Source organism: Danio rerio, chromosome 17 (assembly GCF_052040795.2).
Source record: "Danio rerio strain M-AB ecotype USA chromosome 17, GRCz13ab, whole genome shotgun sequence".
NCBI classification, from domain to species: domain Eukaryota; kingdom Metazoa; phylum Chordata; class Actinopteri; order Cypriniformes; family Danionidae; genus Danio; species Danio rerio.
In genome coordinates, this window is record NC_141037.1 from 36831331 (window position 1) to 36850020 (window position 18690).

At 33.9% G+C, this 18690-nt stretch overlaps 1 protein-coding gene across 2 annotated transcripts in view; it reads right to left on the reverse strand.

The window, feature by feature from the left end:
- Positions 1–18690, reverse strand: part of adam17a (ADAM metallopeptidase domain 17a) — a 30262-nt gene that overhangs the window by 3414 nt on the left and 8158 nt on the right. The window contains exons 8-19 of one of the 2 annotated variants that reach the window (XM_087288607.1): positions 17542–17655; positions 15887–16028; positions 15718–15809; positions 15480–15632; positions 15195–15394; positions 10047–10150; positions 9757–9891; positions 7530–7654; positions 7358–7436; positions 7174–7262; positions 5290–5343; positions 2573–2612 (exon numbers count right to left, since the gene is read on the reverse strand). In XM_087288607.1, the coding sequence (XP_087144733.1) occupies positions 2573–2612; positions 5290–5343; positions 7174–7262; positions 7358–7436; positions 7530–7654; positions 9757–9891; positions 10047–10150; positions 15195–15394; positions 15480–15632; positions 15718–15809; positions 15887–16028; positions 17542–17655 (1327 nt within the window). 2 annotated transcript variants of the gene reach the window in all.

The following is an 18690-nucleotide window of genomic DNA, read 5'->3' on the forward strand; positions in this document are numbered from 1 at the left end:
GTATTTTTATTTTTTTAAAATGAAAAAGTTGAGTTTTATCAGATTGAAAACCACAAATCCAAAAAATAAACAAATAAATGCATTTTGAAATCAGCTTTTCTGAATCTAGTTTATTTAGCAACTACATTAATTTGCTGGTAGACTTAAAAGAGCCAAAATCTCAATGACTTTGTGGGTGTATTTTGCAAAAAGGTACATCAATAGAAACATATGTATTACTAATATTGTGGCTCAAAAAGAAACATGAATAAACGATAGTATTAGGGTCTGTATAGTGAGTGTGAGTGTATGTAGTAATGCCTTTTGTTTAGTTTGTTTGTGTTATTAATCAATTCATTAATCTTTATTAATTTTAGATATGGCATATACTGTATGTTGTACAATAAAAGTATATGAAAAATAACTTGCATGAAAGGTGTTTTTAAACTAAATATTGGTTTGGTTTGCATGTGTACTTGCTGAATTATTTCAAGGAATAAATTACAATATTTCAAGAGTAGTTAAAGGAATTAATTAAAACTTTGTTATTTTATTTACCAGAAACAAAAATATAACATTACTCATTATTCACAATATATACACAATTCATTTTGTGTGTGTGTGTGTGTGTGTGTGTGTGTGTGTGTGTGTGCCACCCTAAGATTTGGTGTAGCCTTACCCCTTCTGGGGGCGCCACTGTATCCAACATAATATTTGATAGCCCTTCAGGTGGTATTAGATTATAGAATTCTAGTATTAGTTATGAAGGATTACAGCAGTAGTATTAGTATTAGTATTAGTATTAGTAGTAGGTTCCATGCACAAGGATGTTTATATTTGGTGGCTCAAGGACATAACAGATTAAGAACCGCTGATACAGACTAAAAACAATGGACGCAAATGGTTTCTTTAAAATAATTTGTAACATTTGACATCATAAAACCTTGAAGAATTAACAGCAAGACACTAATTATATAGTATTTAAGATATTTTATAATAGCAGATTTATTTAAAAACCTCTATATAAACAATAAAATAATTTTTTTTTGTAAAATGCTCTTTAAAACATTAAAGGCATAGTTCACCCTGATAATTCCCTTCACCTGTTCCAAACTTGTTTCTTTCTTCCGTTGAATACAAAACAGGGCTGCAACGAATAACCGGTTTCACTATTAACCATGCTGTAATTTATCACGGTAAATTAATCGTAAAGGCTTCTTATGCCAACCGCTTTTTAAAGTTCCGAGCATGTACAATCATGCGAATATCCACACATACTAATGGCTGATTTTAACTATGGCTGCGGCTATTAACTAAGGGCCGTTCATATATCTTTTCCTTTGCGGATCCAAGTTCCTTATTTCCAATGGAAGCGTGTGGCTTGTACACACTTATTGAAGAGACGCACAAGTGTTTTCCAGTCGCACCTAACTGAAACTTTGTATGGAGTATACACATTTCAACTCCAAAGAGAAAAATAAAATGCAAAATGTAAATACCAAACAATTTTATAATAGAGTTGATCAAAAGAACCTTCAACAGCCTTTGACTACATTTGTTCTCTTAAAAAAGGAAATACTAAGCTAATATGTAACTTAGATTTACATAAGACAAATAATATTTTAATTTATTTATTCATTCTGTCATTTATTTTCAGTTTAAAACTATTACTTAAATACTTACTTAAGCCAAATTTTTTTCACTTATTTCCAAAGATAAATAGGCTATTGTTTTATTATTATTTTGTGCTGTATTTATTGTTTACGGAGCAGCAATAAATAACACCTTAAAATATAAAGAGATTTCATGTGATTTTCTAAACTAGTAGTGTTTTCACTTAATGAATGCAGAATAATCTTGATAACTGGGAAACCGTGATTATTCCTCAGACTATAATCGTACAACCAGAATCATTGCATAACTAATACAAAATAAGATATTTTTAAGAAAGCTTCCATAGTCTTTGTTTTTCCTATTATGGAAGTCAACGTTTTTAGCTTTCTTAAGAATATCTTCTTTACTGTTCAACAGAAGAAAAAAAACACTTAAAGGTTTGGATCCACACGAGGGAGAGTAAATAGTGAGTACATTTTCATCTTTGGGTGAACTATCCCCTTTACAAAATTTGTTTATTAACTTTTTTGAACTAATTTTAATATCGAGCAAAGTGGAACAAAATTAAAATAAATTGTAATTCAATAAGCAGAAAAAAATGTAATATATATTTTTGCATCTGTCAAGTACGAGTAGCCAATCTGATGCCCATCCATAACATCAACAGCATGCTACACTTGATACAAATGCAGCAAAATATGCAACCAAACCAGTGGGGTCCATTCACATCTCTTGAATCAAATCAAATAAAGAGACGGCATCCGTAGAAAATGCAGTATCAAGAGTATTTAAGCCGTGCATTTAAAATACTCCAGTACTGAACTGCATCCATAAAACATAAGAAAAAAACGACATCAACGTTTGAACTAGAAATCGGCACTAAATGCACAAGACAAACAGGACAAGCTGAACTAAACTCAATCGGCCCACATGATACCCGGCACTCAGGGGAGTACAGCAGTGCGGGACCCTCACTCACCTGAATTAAGGGCTCTACTACACACCTCCAGCACCATCTGCTGCAGTTTATAAGGGTCAGAGCAAACAAGCCACAAGTCATACATGTGCAGCCACGCTCGCCCGCACTAGCCTGAGATACAGTAGAACAAACCATACTAACTGGATCAGCAAGTTATTATTAGGCTGCTTTAGAGTAGGCCTGGGGAAAAAGATTAATTAATCCATTTCTAAAAATTGGTTGATCAGATTTTTATTCTCAGAAGCTGTTTTTGTTCTGTATAGCCTGATTAATACTTGACATGACCGCTTGTTCTTTTGAGTGCGGCGGGGTATGTGACGTCATTGCGGAGTTTAGGGATGTTCGCTTTGGGTGTGTACGAAATTTTGGCTGGCGGTGCGCATAGCATTTTTTTAAACTCGAGCGAACAGTGCGTGCGGCGCCGCAATTGATTTGAGTTGAATATTAAACACTTTTAAGAGATTTTGTCTTAAACAGTACGACTGTGCACACATCTTTATGACCCCTGATCACAGAGATAACCAGATGATCAATAATTCTTGGCTAGAAATAGCAACAGCCATGGGAAAGGAGAAAGTTTTAGTTAAAAGGTTTGGAAAAACCTGAAGGATAAGTTTTTAAAAAACAAAAGAGGCCATAGCAAAAGTGAGCCAGGTACACAATTACAGAAATATGGTTTTCCACCAGTCAGTATACACTGATGTATATATACAATTGTGAATTTAAAACAATTTAATAGTTACAAAACTAAAATTAAAGAACAAATTATTTATTTGATAACTGGAAAGGAATATTTGAACCTATCGCTTTACAATATACCGATGGCCTGTTGTTCTAGGCTTTATTGGTGATAATTATCAGGATTGTTGGACCATTGTTGCCTTTTTAGCAAAAGTAGAGGAACAGAAACTAGCCAGACAGTAATGTGTGAATTGTTGAGTGGGCAAAATCTAAAAAAAAAAACATCTGTATTTTTAAGTAAGTGTGCTCTTTTTTATCTTGCTTTTATTTTTGCCATAATAAAAAATATAAAATATAAAAATATATTTGTAAAGAAACCTATGTTCTGTTGTCATTAATATTTTAATAAACTTTAAAGGTAAAACTGTCCGTGATATAAACAAAAGCAAGTTATGCATCAAAGTTTGACTTAAAAAAAATCTTGAATTGTTATAAATCCTTATCCTTATCCTTATTATCATTAAAATAATTTATAAAAACAATAAAAATAATTAGCTTAAAAATACTGAAGGATATTAATGATATGACGTAGTTCAGGAAACTTTCTACTTCTGTTTATCCATCTGATTTTAAGGTCAATGTCTTTTGACCGCCCCCTGTCATTTTAAAGAATATCACAACGGCGAACGCAGGAAGTATAAAAGCCTTGTCCGTTTCATGAATAGATGTTTCCATATAGCTTTTCTGTACACTACAGTATTGCTTACAAACATTAAAGGGTTAGTTCACCCCAAAAATGTTAATTATGTTATTAATTACTCACCCTTCATGTCGGAACACAAATGAAGATATTTCAAACTAAATTAGAGAGCTTCCCCATCCTCACAGCAAGATTCTGGACTCATTCAAAGTCTGGAAAAATACGTTGTATTACCTAGTAAGCGCCTGTGGTATGTTTTTTAAAGAGAGGAAGTTGCGCGCAGGTATTGGTGGGGTATATGTCACTGAACAGTGCCGACACTGAAGAGAAGAAATTGTTAAATAAAATCTGTACTTTTGCTTTATATATTTTGCTTAAATATTCCAACTGAACCACTGAAGGCATATGGTCTGTTTTGGGGATTTTCTTTGTATTTTTCTGGACTTTGAACAAGTTGGGAACCAGAGGGAGCTCTCTGATATTACCTAAAATATCTTAATTTGTGTTCTGAAGATAACTGAAGGGCTCAGGGGTTTGAAACAAAATAAATATTAAAGCCATGAGTAATTAATGACATAATTTTCATTTTTGAATGAACTAACACTTCAAAGCAACAAAAAGTATAGATGAGTGCAAGGAAAGAACAGAACGTGCTTGAGGAAGCTTCAGGAGCCTTCCTGGGCACCTATCGTCAAAAAAGACACAAGAGCTCAATACACTTTATTTTTGTGGCTTATTGCAACTCGAACAGTCAAATACATGCATATATGTTGAAATGCCCACCTTGCTGAACATTTATGTAAACTGTCAAGTCTAAAGTGAAAATTATCCACATATAAGGTCCTAAAATTGCACCGTTTATGTTGGTAATATTAATCAATAAGAACAAAAAGGTAAAAATGAAGTGCTATTGGCTGAGTATGTTTATAGCTTTATATATATATATATATATATATATATATATATATATATATATATATATATATATATATATATATATATATATATATATATATTAGGTGTTCTTCTATTATTTCAAATATGACTACTTATTCATGCATCTGAAATATAGGGGTGGATACTATAGAAATGTACCTGAAGTACACTGTCAATAACATTTGTTTTAAATCTAGATGCTCTACATCAAAATTAATTGAGAGTTTGTGAATCAAGATCTAATCAAAATAGGACATCAGAATCGATACACAACCCCACTTTTGGGTTTTGGATGCAGGTTTAGAGTGTTAATTAGTTAGTCTGTTAGTAATGAGATCAGTGCTGCATGAGAAGGGAGTCTATTGTGGAAACTGTAGTTTTGTTTGACAGACGGACTTACACTGGGGTACATCATTTTGGTGTTTTCCTCATACTGTTCATCCAGTCTCTTGTCCTGTTAATAAGCAAAAAGAAACGAGCACTTTAATGTCTTGTGTTTAAGAGTTTAATGATATTTCTCTCATCTTTTACTCAAAGTCATGATGTTACTTATATACAGTGGTTGTCAAAATTTCTGTTTGTTTCATACAATGTAAAAAAAAAAAGTATTATTATTATTTATAAATGCTATTAAAATGTTAGAAATATCAAAAATGATAAACTAAAAAATGTAATAAATACCAAATATACATATAAATACCAAATATATACCCTCTTAGTGGCCTATACGTGGACAGCACATTTTAGCTCTTATGTCTTATGTTTTATATTTTGTTACCTGTTACATATAGTGTCACCCTGCAGCTGTTGTGCAGCATATAAAATGTCCCAAACACTATTTTAACTGTGCAAAATGGGCAAAAAAACATTTTTCTTACTGATAGTCTAAACATGTTTAAAACATATGTGTGTATGTGTTAATAATGCATTAAGAAAAAGTCAGGAAAAAAAAACTGCTGTGTTCAAGGCAGAAATAAAGAGGTTTTCATTCTATTATACAAAGGTGACTTTATTGTGTTTTATGGAAATTTTGGACCACGAGTCCACATTTATGGACATCATTTTTCTCTAAAAGTACATCATATCAAAAGATGATACTTAGGTTTTATTCGAAATAGGTTCCAATAAGCCCAAAAAGCAAAGAGAAATAAAAAATGCTTTTAAAAAACAGCTTGGGCTTTAAGAGGATACATATACAATTATATAAATGTGTATATATATATATATATATATATATATATATATATATATATATATATATATATATATATATATATATATATATATGTATATTTATGCAACAGTTCTGTCTAGTTCTTGAATCTGATTGGCTGATAACCTTGCAATATTCTGCCAGAAACAGCATTCTTCACCCTTTACCCTTGTGCATTACTCCGCCCACACACAGCAACAAGCAGAGGACACTCTACAGTTTGACAAAAATTGCTGCTGTTGGACAATGTACTTTTGAGGCTTTTTTTAATCAAGAATGTAGTTGTTTAGATTGTAACCATGCAGTTTACTTAAAAGGATGGTGCCTATTTTAAAATATTTATAATTTCTGTTAGAGAGAGCGCGTCGGTGGCCATTAGCCATTAGGATTGACGATGTCAATCCACAAGATGTAAACAGAGACACATAATAAGCCCTAGGAGAAATACAGCTAATTTCAAACTACAGCTGATCAAATCATTATTAAACAGGTAAATGACTTTCTAAGTCGATCTCTCTCCTGTATGTTGTAGTGCTGTATTTATACCAGAGTAATATTGGGATCTCCTGATTGCAACAAAAATACTGGGTGATATCTGTAGACTGATGGCAATCATTTAAACACTAGCTCTAAACGGTTTCTGCTGTTCTGACATCAGCTGCAGATGTGAATGAATGGTGGAAGAAAGTAGTTCCTCTAAGGGTTTTTAGACTCTCCTTTTGATTTTCTTTTTTATATACACGATTATGCCATCGAACTGTTGTATAAATGCAATATCACACTCGTAGCAGTGCGATGTGGCTGTATATCTGCCAACGCACGCCTGCCACCAGTGCTGATATACAGCCACATCGCACTGCTACTCCTGTGATATTGCTCATATATACACACACATTTATATAAATAACAAAGGAAAGTATAACATTATTGCAATTTTAGATTAATGTAATAAAAAAATCCATAATTCAAAATATGAATATATACTGTGAGTAAATAATAGTGCTACATTACTATCATTGAGATAATGTTGCAGTTTGGATTAATGGAGTAAATTAAGGAAACAGTTCTCACCACACAGTGCACCAGTATGCTTATAGGAATCCAGAACAGCAGAGAGAAGACCACCACTGATCCAACAATATTGTCGGCCAAGAACTTCCCTGAACATTCACAGAAAACAGGCACCATTGGCATTGACAAAAAAATACAGGAAGAAGCCAGACGTCATGAATGATTCACTCAATCATCTCATTACCAAAAGTGTTGATGTTCAGTTTGTCTATGAAGTCCCATAAACGCTCAATGACATCTTGGACTTGTTTCATGCATTTGCCCTGAAATGAACAAGAACACAATGTTTATTAAGGAGTGAAAAGAAGAAAGAATTCAGTCGGATTAATAATCAGACAAAAAAAAAGTGCACTCACAGCCCCGTCACAGAAGCCGACGGTACAGGGTTTGCCCTTGCGCAGGTAAAGAAATGAACCTCCATTTAAAAAAGGAGTACAGAGCTCGTCTTTCCTACAGCACACTTTACATGAGTTCTCCGTCTCTGAAAAACACCACAGCAAATCCACCGGGTCAGCACTTAAGCATTCATAACAACAGGTTGAAAAACAATACAAAATAAAAAGATTATTATTAGCATGTGTGATTGTAGTATGTTTGGCAGCAATTTCAGTGAACATTGTCAATCCCAAAGAATTTGAAATTCTACAAAAATTCTAATATTTTTGCAGTTTCTGTTTAGATTCAATGAAAATATTTGAATAACTTTGGCTTTGTTCAATACATCTCATATTATTGAATAGTTATCACAGGACCTCACAGGATCAGTATTTACAGTACTATAAATCTGGGGTTAATAATACTGTTACCATTATTATTATTATTTGAAATTAACAGGATAAATTAACAACAATAACATTAATACTAATTATTTTTCTGTAATTTTGATCACTGAAAAACAACTTGCTCAACATTTACATATACATCACAATGCACAAAACCACTTTAAATTATCTTACAGAAGATAACTGATCAAATATGAATTATAAAATGAATGCCGAATATAATTTGTCGATTGTCATCATTTTATTGTTTTTACAGTTTTTTTCTTACGTTTATATTACATTTGGCAACACAATACCAGTGTTTGAATTTCACAAGAGTTTAGAGATTAATGTTCAATAACTCAAAAAAGCTCTCAATGACAATATTTCATCTGGAAAAAACATTTGAAGTGAATCAAACCATTTATAAAAGGTATCTTAAACGCCACATGTATATCAAACAATAATTTTTTCATTTTTATTATTATTATTTTTTTAATAATAATTTTTTTAGGGGTTTTTTACCTTTATTTTTGAAAGGACAGTAGAGAATAGACAGGAAAGCATGGGGAGCAGAGAGAGGGGAAGGATCGGCATAGGACCGCAAGGCGGAATCGAACCTGGGTCGCCGCGAGCACCGGAGTGCATGTGTCGACGCACTAACCACTACACCACTGGCGCCGACAATTAAAAAAAAAATTTTTTTACAATAACTTGCATTATAAATTTATTATTTCCATATATTTATTTATTTTATTTTTTTTACATTAACATTTTTTTTGCCCCCTGGACAATAATTGTGTAAGTGATGAAAACTTCATTGCAGTCCAGATAGATTAAAGGGCCATGGAAGAGTGTAGTTATAATAGAATGTTTGATACCTCATGGTGAATAGAGAAAAAAAAAAACCTCCGCATTTCTCTGTAACTTAGATGCACTCGGTAGGTTGCATAAGAAAGCTGTGTGTGTGTATAGACTATCCTGTCAGAAAATGCTGTAAAAATCCTACACAACCGTAATAGTTGGATTGAGGTGTTTACATTCAGAGAGCAGCATTTACAGTGGATCTTTCAGCCTATAATGTAGTGGTATTAACGTACTGTAAACTTTGTAGCTAAATAATTTTGACTAAGGTATGTCTTTAAAAACTGAAAGACTACTGCTGATGACACTAACTAACTTTGCCATCTAATAAACATGAACAAAGAACACTGATTACACACTTAACAAATCTGTCGAGATAGTACAATCAACACCAACTGGAAGCGTGTCTTTTTTAAAGCGGCAAATCTGGATCTCACCATTTCCATATGTGAAAAGCTCTCTGTCGAAAAATATTCCTTACAAACGTATTTTTGTCGCATGTGAGCAGACCACTGTAATCCACACGTGAGTCCTTCTGAGCTCTCATAGCAAGGAAATGAAAACGAAACCTTCTGTGCGGCACATTTATAAATGACACTGATGACTGGTGTCTCTAAACACTTTTTTTTAATAACGAATGGCAACACAACGTGGCATTCACAATAGAGCAGTGTTGTTGCTTTGAAATTTCTTTTTAAACTGGAAGATTAAATTTGCTTAAAATAACGCGAAAACAACCAATTTTCACTTTTTGTGAAATATATATGTGTCCTAATAGTGTTTTTAGCAGCCTGGGACACATATATGACTGTCAACATATCAAAAAAAATATTTTGGTGTTTCGTGACCTTTTAAGGTCTCTGTCTATGCAGAATCTAAAGAAATACCTACTACAGCAAAAACTGTGAACTAGCCCCAGTCATATGCTGAAAGCAAAGGATTTTTACCAGATATTTACCATTGCAGGCACAGGACTCCAGATTATGCACAGCCTCACAAAATGGTCTGCACTGGCCGTTCTGGCATCGGCCCTTGTCCACACACTCAGTGTTATCTTCCAGGTTACCAGGAGTGGGGCATTCACTGCTATTGCCTGAAAAGACATAAATACATAAAAGCAAGCAAGCAAAGCAAGCAAAATTAATTTATATAAACTAATAATAATATTGTGAAGCTTTATGCTATTGCCTATTATATTATTTATTTATTTATTATTTTTTTTTTTTAGTGAAGTGTCATCAGGCTTACCTGTGCACTGGGACGTGCCCTTGCAAGTGGCAGTGATGACCTCCTGACAGACCTTATCTGCACTTTCAAACATACAGTTCTTGCAGCAGGGGCTGTTCCTGTCACTGAAACACAAAATAGAACAAGGTCACAGCTGAGAGCAACAATAGCTGAGTTTACACTGTCAGGCCAGTGCAAGTCTGGGCTTATACCAGGACATGTCAATATACTCAGAGCTCAAGCAGCGAGACCAAATTCCTCAGAGAAGAATAAAAACTATAAAGCATACTTACTAAAGATTTGATTCATAAATGCACATTTTAGTCTGTTAATTTTTCTTATTTAATGTAAAGACATAAAATGTTAACAATCCTATACATTGTTTACAAAGTATAATATTCAAACTTTTTATTTATAATGTACTGTTGACTAAGGCTGCATTTACTCTGCAGATCTTGGACTGCAGAATGGGCTATATGCACACAGACTTTTAATTTTCAGCCAGAAAGCCCAAGGGCTTCCGGTGAACTGTCTTTCCTTTACAAAATTGTCTGGTTTAAGATCTGATTTCTTTAAAAATCTGCAATCTTCACTGCCTGTTAGATATATAGATATAAAGACACCATGTCTTTAAAATATGGCAGTTTATTTTACCCTAGTATTTTCAGTGAGATTTCTGCGCTGGCTTGTTGCTACTGACAGCGCTAGCAGTTACAACAGACTTTTATCTTGTTTTACGATTGAACAACTAAATGAATGCTTAAGTCTATTTAACTGAATGTATTCTAATTACATTACAACATTGATGCTGTAAAAACAACCTTATGAAATTGAAAATAGTCAAATTAAGCTTTTACAGGAAGTTTATCGTTGGCTTTAAAACTCTAGCTGTGCATAGAGCCAATTCTGATTTTGTATCAGATTGTTTTGATGAGCAGCATATTTTAAAAGTGACTCATATCTGATTGTCTGTATTTAGCACACAGCAAAGGCACAATGACCAGAAAAAAAAGAGCGGGTGCTGATTGACAGCTGATAATAATAGAGCGCCCTTTTCTCATATCCTGTATTTAATCTGTTCACAGGGTTTCATTTTTAAATTCTTTTTGACACATGGTTTTACTTTAGTTTATGATAGAAAGGCGGCCCTCTTCTAATTTGGCGATCTTCTTTTAATCTAGGCATTTAATGCAAATAGTTTTATATTAGTTTATATTGGTTACGTGGCGGATATTGCGCACTCTCGCTCTCTCTCATTAACATGCTTAAATACTTGTGCTACATGACAATATAAAAGCTTTTTTAGTCCTCGTGTATGAGATTTAAGGTCTGGGACTCTGCTAAAGTTTGTTTTGAAATTAAAGCATCAGAGTTGATTTCATTCGCTATGGTTTTTATTGGCACATATACGATTCATATTGGATAACATATGAACAAGGCCTGAATCTGAATTGAGTAAATCGGAATGCATGTGATTTGTTCCTGCTTACACGTACGTGAGCCATATTCGATCTCTGCCACATGGGAGAAAAAAATCAGAATTGAGTCACTTGAACCATGCAGTGTAAATGCAGCCTAGTTGTTGGGAAGGTTGGATGAAGCTACAATTCTTATATTTTATTTATTGTAACAAACATATTACCCTGAGTTAATGTTTTTTTTGTTTTGTTTAGTTTTCCTGGGGTTATTTTCAAGGTTCCTTATATTGTTTATATGTAATATTCTGACATCTTTTCACACAGAGATTATACAAAAGATTGAAACGCTTGGTAATTCTCCAGAAAAAAAAAAAAACCTGCATTAAGAGCTGGGGGTAAAAAAAATAAAAATAAATAAAAAAGTAAAATTAATTTTAAGTTAGTGTAAATGTAACTTATTTTATCTTCTGAAAAAAAGCATTACAATAGTGGGTTTTCTTATGAAATAACATTTCCCTAGAGAAAAGCCATTTTTATGCTTTAAAAAAATTATGTAATAATCATACTAAAATGAACAGGTAATAATGGATATATTTCTGATCTAAAAATACAAATATTTAGACATTAAAAATGACAACTTGGGCAAATATTCAGACTCTTATTAGCTGTTGTTATATTCCCCCCTTCTCCCTACTCTTATCATTACTTTATATTATCAGCTCTAGGTTCACCTAACCAATAGCAGAACAGCACCTAAGTAAGGCCCCATCTGAAAAATTGTGCATATAGCCTCGTGGCTAGTACACAAGTATATAATGCCATCAAGCTTTGGGCATCTTGAGCCCAGAATACTCATTCTGGTGCACCCCTTGAAAAAAATAAAAATAAATAAATAAAAATAAATAAATAAATAAATAAATAAAAACTATTTATTAAACCTCTCTCCGAATTGAATATTACATATACTATTATTATTTTCCAATGTACTGTGCAGCCCTAATACATATATTTATGCTTTCCTCATAAACATTTCCACAGACCCCATACAGGAACGATGGAAGTAAATTTAAGATTTTACATTTTAAGACCTCATCCCCAGTATTAACCAGTTACGTCAGCGACACTTTAAATTACATTTACTATATTCATTAAGTGCTCTGACTATGATGAATAAAAAAGGCAAATTTGCCATCATTCGCTTTTGTTTTTAAGTGGAGACGCATACCACATCTTTATTATGACACTTTATTTTGAAGCCCTTTAAAAAGAGGCAAATATGAAAAAAATCAGTGTGTGTATAGAGAGGTCTTGCTGCTCTATAATGCAGCAGTTAGTGAGCACGTAGACGACAACAAATCCAGAAGGATTCCAATTCAGTGCAATGATTAAACTATTTTAAATATAATTAAAATACAATACACAATTTTATAACTTGGAAAACAGCATTTAAGAATTTTTAATACTTTTTAAGGGCCTTGACAGCAATTCTATGCCAAAAATAATCGAGTGCATCTGTGATGTTTACGCGTGAGGAGAAGTAAAACGTGAGAAGATTATAGACTCACATGTGAGGAAACTAGTGCTCGGGTGTGCACAGGTGATGTTCACACGCAAGCTTTATATATATATATATATATATATATATATATATATATATATATATATATATATATATATATATATATATATATATATATATATATATATATATTTTTTTTTTTTTTATATATATAACATTTTACCAGTACAAAAAAAATAAATTATACATGCCAGGAGGCAAGTATAAATCAAACACAAGTTTACAGAATGTACACAAGTAATAATCTAATAAATACATTGTAGAAATCACAAAGTTTTAAAATGTGTAGCGCTTTCTTACTTAAATGTAAATACTTATAATATTTAAGCATATTTCAGTCATCAATACCTTAAACTTAGTTTTTTTTTTAAATGTAAATTTATATTCATGAATGTAACATTTTGTTAGCAAAATAAGTAAATTAATTAAATAAAAACAACTTTCCTCTAGACTAGGGTACATAGTAAAGGCAAAAAGAACATTTTCCCACAGCAATTAAAGAGGTTTAGAACACAGAAAATTCCTCACTCCATAAGTTGACTGAGTATGCACAATCCCAAAATAAGGGTAAAGCAGTTTACTCATATTCATTACAAAAAATACAATTTACAACAATCCCACTTTTAAATTTTTGTAAATAATGTTTTGCTGGATTAAATCTGTGGAGAAGTTTATAGGCTATTTTTTTTTTTTTACATTTTATTTCTAACATGATATTTCTGTGGTAACAGCCACACTTCTTTCCAGCAAATCAGTTGACCCTTTATTAAAGACATCTAATAAGATTAAATATAAGCTAAAGTAATGATTTCTCTTTGGAAAAGGTACGGATAGCTCTATTAATACCTTTAGTATTTATTCTTATAAATATCTTATAAAGATTTAGTAAGATCAAAACACGATGCATTAGAAGCATGGTCTTGATTAATACCTCTAACATATGGACACCTGAAGGAATTGAACTAATAACAGTTGAAAACTCCTGTTGTGTAAGATTGAGATTTTGTAATAAGAAAGGAATTTGTTGTAAGAACAGAGTATACCTTCTTTATTATATAACTGACAAGGTAGATTCATTTTGTTGTTGAACCAAAAAAAAAAGAGATATGGCACGAGCGGGAGTGATCCACCATGAGGAAATAGACGTTAGTGAGCTCGTTGTAAACCAATGCACATCTAACTTCCAGAAAGCGAGAACACCCAATAGTGTTAGAAATAACAATAAAACCAAGTCCCACCCCAAGACTGACAAAAAAAATCCAAAAGTTTCGCGTAAGCGATGTGAGGTATAATCTTGCTTGCACAGATGGCGTGTGCGTGGATTTACAAGCGCACAAGCAAGTGGATCACTTAAGTCGTGTAGGTCTGTAATCTTCTGGTGATTCACTTCTTCTAGAAAATATGATATATGATGAACTGATTTATCATCTTTTAATACTGTTTAAAGGCTGATTTATACTTCTGCGTCAAACGCCGGCGTATGCTACGGCACTGACGCATAGCCCTTCGCCGTGGCCGTCGGCATCACTGACTTGCACCTCTCAAAAAATGTAACTACACGTCGCAACAACGCGTAGCGCAAGCTCTGTGATTGGTCAGCTTGGTAGCACTGACCAGTCTGGGCGGGACCGAGAGCCACGCGAATGGCGCGAGCGATTGTTTACAAGTGTGGAGTCCTGTGAAGGAGCTCCGGATGGAAAGTTTTGTTTGTGTTTACCTCATAGTTAAAGTTGTTGCACGTCTGCCGGTTCCTGCTTCAAAATGAGTGAGTTTGAGTCATTTGTACAACCAGGAAGTGTTCAGGAAAAGCAAAACAGAAGCGAAGAAACTCAACACAGAGGAACATTTACACCTCACTGCCCACTAGCGTTTCGGAAGTGTTAATGCAGACCAACAGAGACAGTGCGCAGAAGTATAAATGCACAGCCACGCGTGTTGCCTGCACCATGAGTTACGCCGGTCACTTGACGCAGAAGTATAAACCAGGCTTAATTCCCCCCAGAACACCCTGCCATAGCACTCTCTTGTGGCTGGATGGGAAACTGGATGAGAAAAAAATTATTCGACAACCAAGACCGCTGACAAAGTGAGATGTCACAATGTGATCTAAATCTAAAGTTTGATGGTGAAAAATAATTGATAAACAAGTTTATAATTTGTTAGTTGTTTTACCTGCACTGAGCCTGTTTCCTGAACTTGCAATTAGATGTGCAACAGGGGTCATCATTAATGTGAAGGAGTCCAGGGTCACAGTCTTCATCCTCCTCCACACGCGAGTTCCCACACAGCTTACTGCTCCTCTCCACAAAGCACTGATTGACCTTGATCCTTAATGTCTTGCTGACGGAGATCTTACTACAAGTGGAGAAGTGCTGAAGAGATAAAATAAATAAATGGAGTCGCACAAATCAAGCAACTAACCCATAAAGAACATCCCCAAAATAGAATGAATAATACCTTGTTGTTCACATGATCTCCGCTGACTGCAATAGGGTACATAACATATTTGCCGCCCTGGTCGTCACTGGGTGCACAACTAGCGATATTGTCTGGATCATGTTCGGCTCCAAAGTTATGTCCGAGCTCATGAGTGGTTACAAGATCTGCCTCCTGGAGAGACAAAACACCACTGTGCTGCCTGCTGCCAAAAATATGTAGAATACAGAATATTTAAAGGAACATGTAATAAGCAAACCTTTGTCAGAATGGTTTTCCCATAGTTCATGGTGCTCGTCAAGCCGGTGTTTAGATAACTGGGTTTCTTGACAGACTGTGATGGATAGTAGGCTGCAAGGTGAAGTTAAAGTGCAAGGTCAAGCAAAGTTTTGGAAGAATGCAATTCAATTGATGGATGGGATGCTTACGTTTAGGGCAGAGTCCTCCTAATCCTGGTTTGGATGGTGCCACGTATGCCAGACCCAGAGTGCCATCATCAAAGTCCTGATAGGTGAAGAGATGGGCAAGGCAAGCCCTAGAGGCATTTGCTGCAATGTCATAACTGAATTGCTAAAAGAGGACAGAAAATAAAGATAAGAATGTGAAGATCTGCTTCAGGGCTTTCTGAGAAGTGTGTTTTAGTGCTGGCCCCTTGTTTGGTTTATGCCTGTTGAGGATAAATAAATGAACTAAAAAAGTGAATCAGCGATTCATTGAATTGTTCATTTAACCACTTTATTTGAAGGCATGACTGAATCACTTAGTTTGTTCGAAAACAGATTTATTCAGAAACAAAACATTGCAGTTGGTTTTGTCAAACTTTCAAGTGAGGGAAACAAGCCAAAATGTTGTGCATATGGATAGTGCAAATCTAATACGAGGTATCCTTAAAGTTTGGACGGGGTGGTGGAATTTTATCTGTTTCAAGCTACGAATATTTGAATCACATATCAACAGAACAAAACAGAGACATGCGATCGACTTGTGATCAATATAGCTCACCGCAGCTGTTTTTCAATAAGTTATATCCCTCATCTCCATGTCAAAGCTACAATTCACAGATATTTTTGTCGGTCTTTTGAAAATTTAGTCATTGGTGATAATGTATAGCGGGTTAGTGTCTGCTTTTATATTTGGTGTCGGATTAATATTTGCTGGTAGGGAAAATCTATTTGTTCGCTTCTGCTTCTTAATTTGCATTTCAATCTATTTATTTTTTCCACTTAACATCAAATTAGAATAGAAACGGTATAAAAAGCACACAAACATACTGACAGTAATGGGTACTGTACATTGTTATGGGTCAATGATGCTAATATTCGGTGTTAATCCATCAATTTCCCCTTCTGATTGATTCATGATTACAATGATTTATGTTGAAGCACTGTCCATGTGTGTTTCCTCGTCGGTTAGTAATGCTATATTTCATTGCACAACAATTCATCTATCAGACTTTTTGGCTAAAGGAAATTGAATTAGTTATTATTAGATTATATGTAAATTTCACCTCTCCTGCTGTGCATGAACTAAGATGTTGAATGCTTAGCGTATGAGGTGGCTAGCCTTTAGCTTCAATTTTGATCAAATTATTTTCTAATCAGTTGCCTATAATGTGGTGAATATACCCTTGTAATGCATGCTGCCATTCTTTTTTTTCTGGCTTTCTCAGATATCTCACCAATTCGCCAAAAATGACTAATTATATCCCTGGAAATGTCTGACACTGGTGCATACACATTGTAATAGATGTGCTAGGCACGAAAGCTTGATAAGCATAACAACAGTAACTATGGAGGGTGGGGCTTAGCGAAGGGCCAATTACATATGTAATGTATATCTTAAAGCTCATTCCATGCCTATTGAGCATACTTGGGGAATGCAGATCTACTTAACTCTGTGTTTGAGGTGTTATTTATTTTTTGTGCAGAAAAAAACACTAACGCATACCCTCATGATATATGTGAAAAATTCAGAATGTCTTTTCGTTTGAAATAACGCCTTTTTGCTCATTGCAAGCTCTTGTTTCAATTAAATTGGTTTTCGATTCAGTCACAGTCTGTATTTCAAGGGAAATGCCACTTACTTCCAGAAGCTTCTTTACATCCCACACACCATCTTTTCTTCCTGTTGGGCTGCCATCCATGTTGTAGTGAAACTCTCCAGGGGCAACTTTTGTGGGATCCTTGTTTATGATTATCTGTGGGCATATTTACATATTAGATAACATTCATAGATCCCGCTGAACTTTGAGATGAAGTTATGAAAAGCTAATAAAAGGCCACGCATTGAGCACATGGGAACTACACTGTAGCAAAGTTGAAAATGCATGAAATGTATTTTGTCACAATAGAAAAAAAACACAGACTTTAACAGACACTACAGAAAAGGCCAACATTAAGCCACACCTGGAGGTTGCTACAATCCATGTGACAAAATCTGGAAAGTTTGGTGGTCTGATGAATCTAACATTAAGCTCTTTGTGTTGAGTCGAGTCAGCTGCTATGACCTCTTTGGTTTGAGTCACCAGCTCTACCAGTGATCAAGAATATGAGAGTTGCTTTGGGACTATCACTTAAATTTGTTTCTCTCTAGCAAACACTTGAATAATGATCTTATCTTGTCTTTCCATGCAGCTGAAATTAATTGACACTGGAGGTTTTTTTTTCCTTCCCCAACTTTATTCATTTACATTTACATTCATAGAAATTTTCAAAAATGTACAAATATCACACATTTTAGAATATTACTGTACATTTTGACATTTTGAGAGAGAGAGAAGTAAACAAGGATCTAAATGATTATGACAATTATTGACCCCCAGATACAGTATATTTATATATTAAAAAAAATAAAAATAAAACAACAACAACAGAGTAAAAATAAAATAAAATAAAATAAAATTAAATTAAATTAACCAGCCAACCAGAACAAATGTTTATACACTAAACTAAAAGCCTGGTCATGATGCCACATGAAATGTCACACAGCAGTGACAAATGTAAAAATTCATCCAGTATTGAAGGGACTATCCGTTTCAATATATTCAAGGAGAGAGCCACAAATTTTATAAAAGTTTTTAAAAGAACCCTTGGTCCCACTTTATATTAAGTGGCCTTAACTAATATGTACTTACATAGGAATGAATAGTTTGTTACAATGTACTTATTGTGTAAATACATGTATTTACTGTGTACTTATGCTTGATTAAATACATGTATGTAATTACATCTGT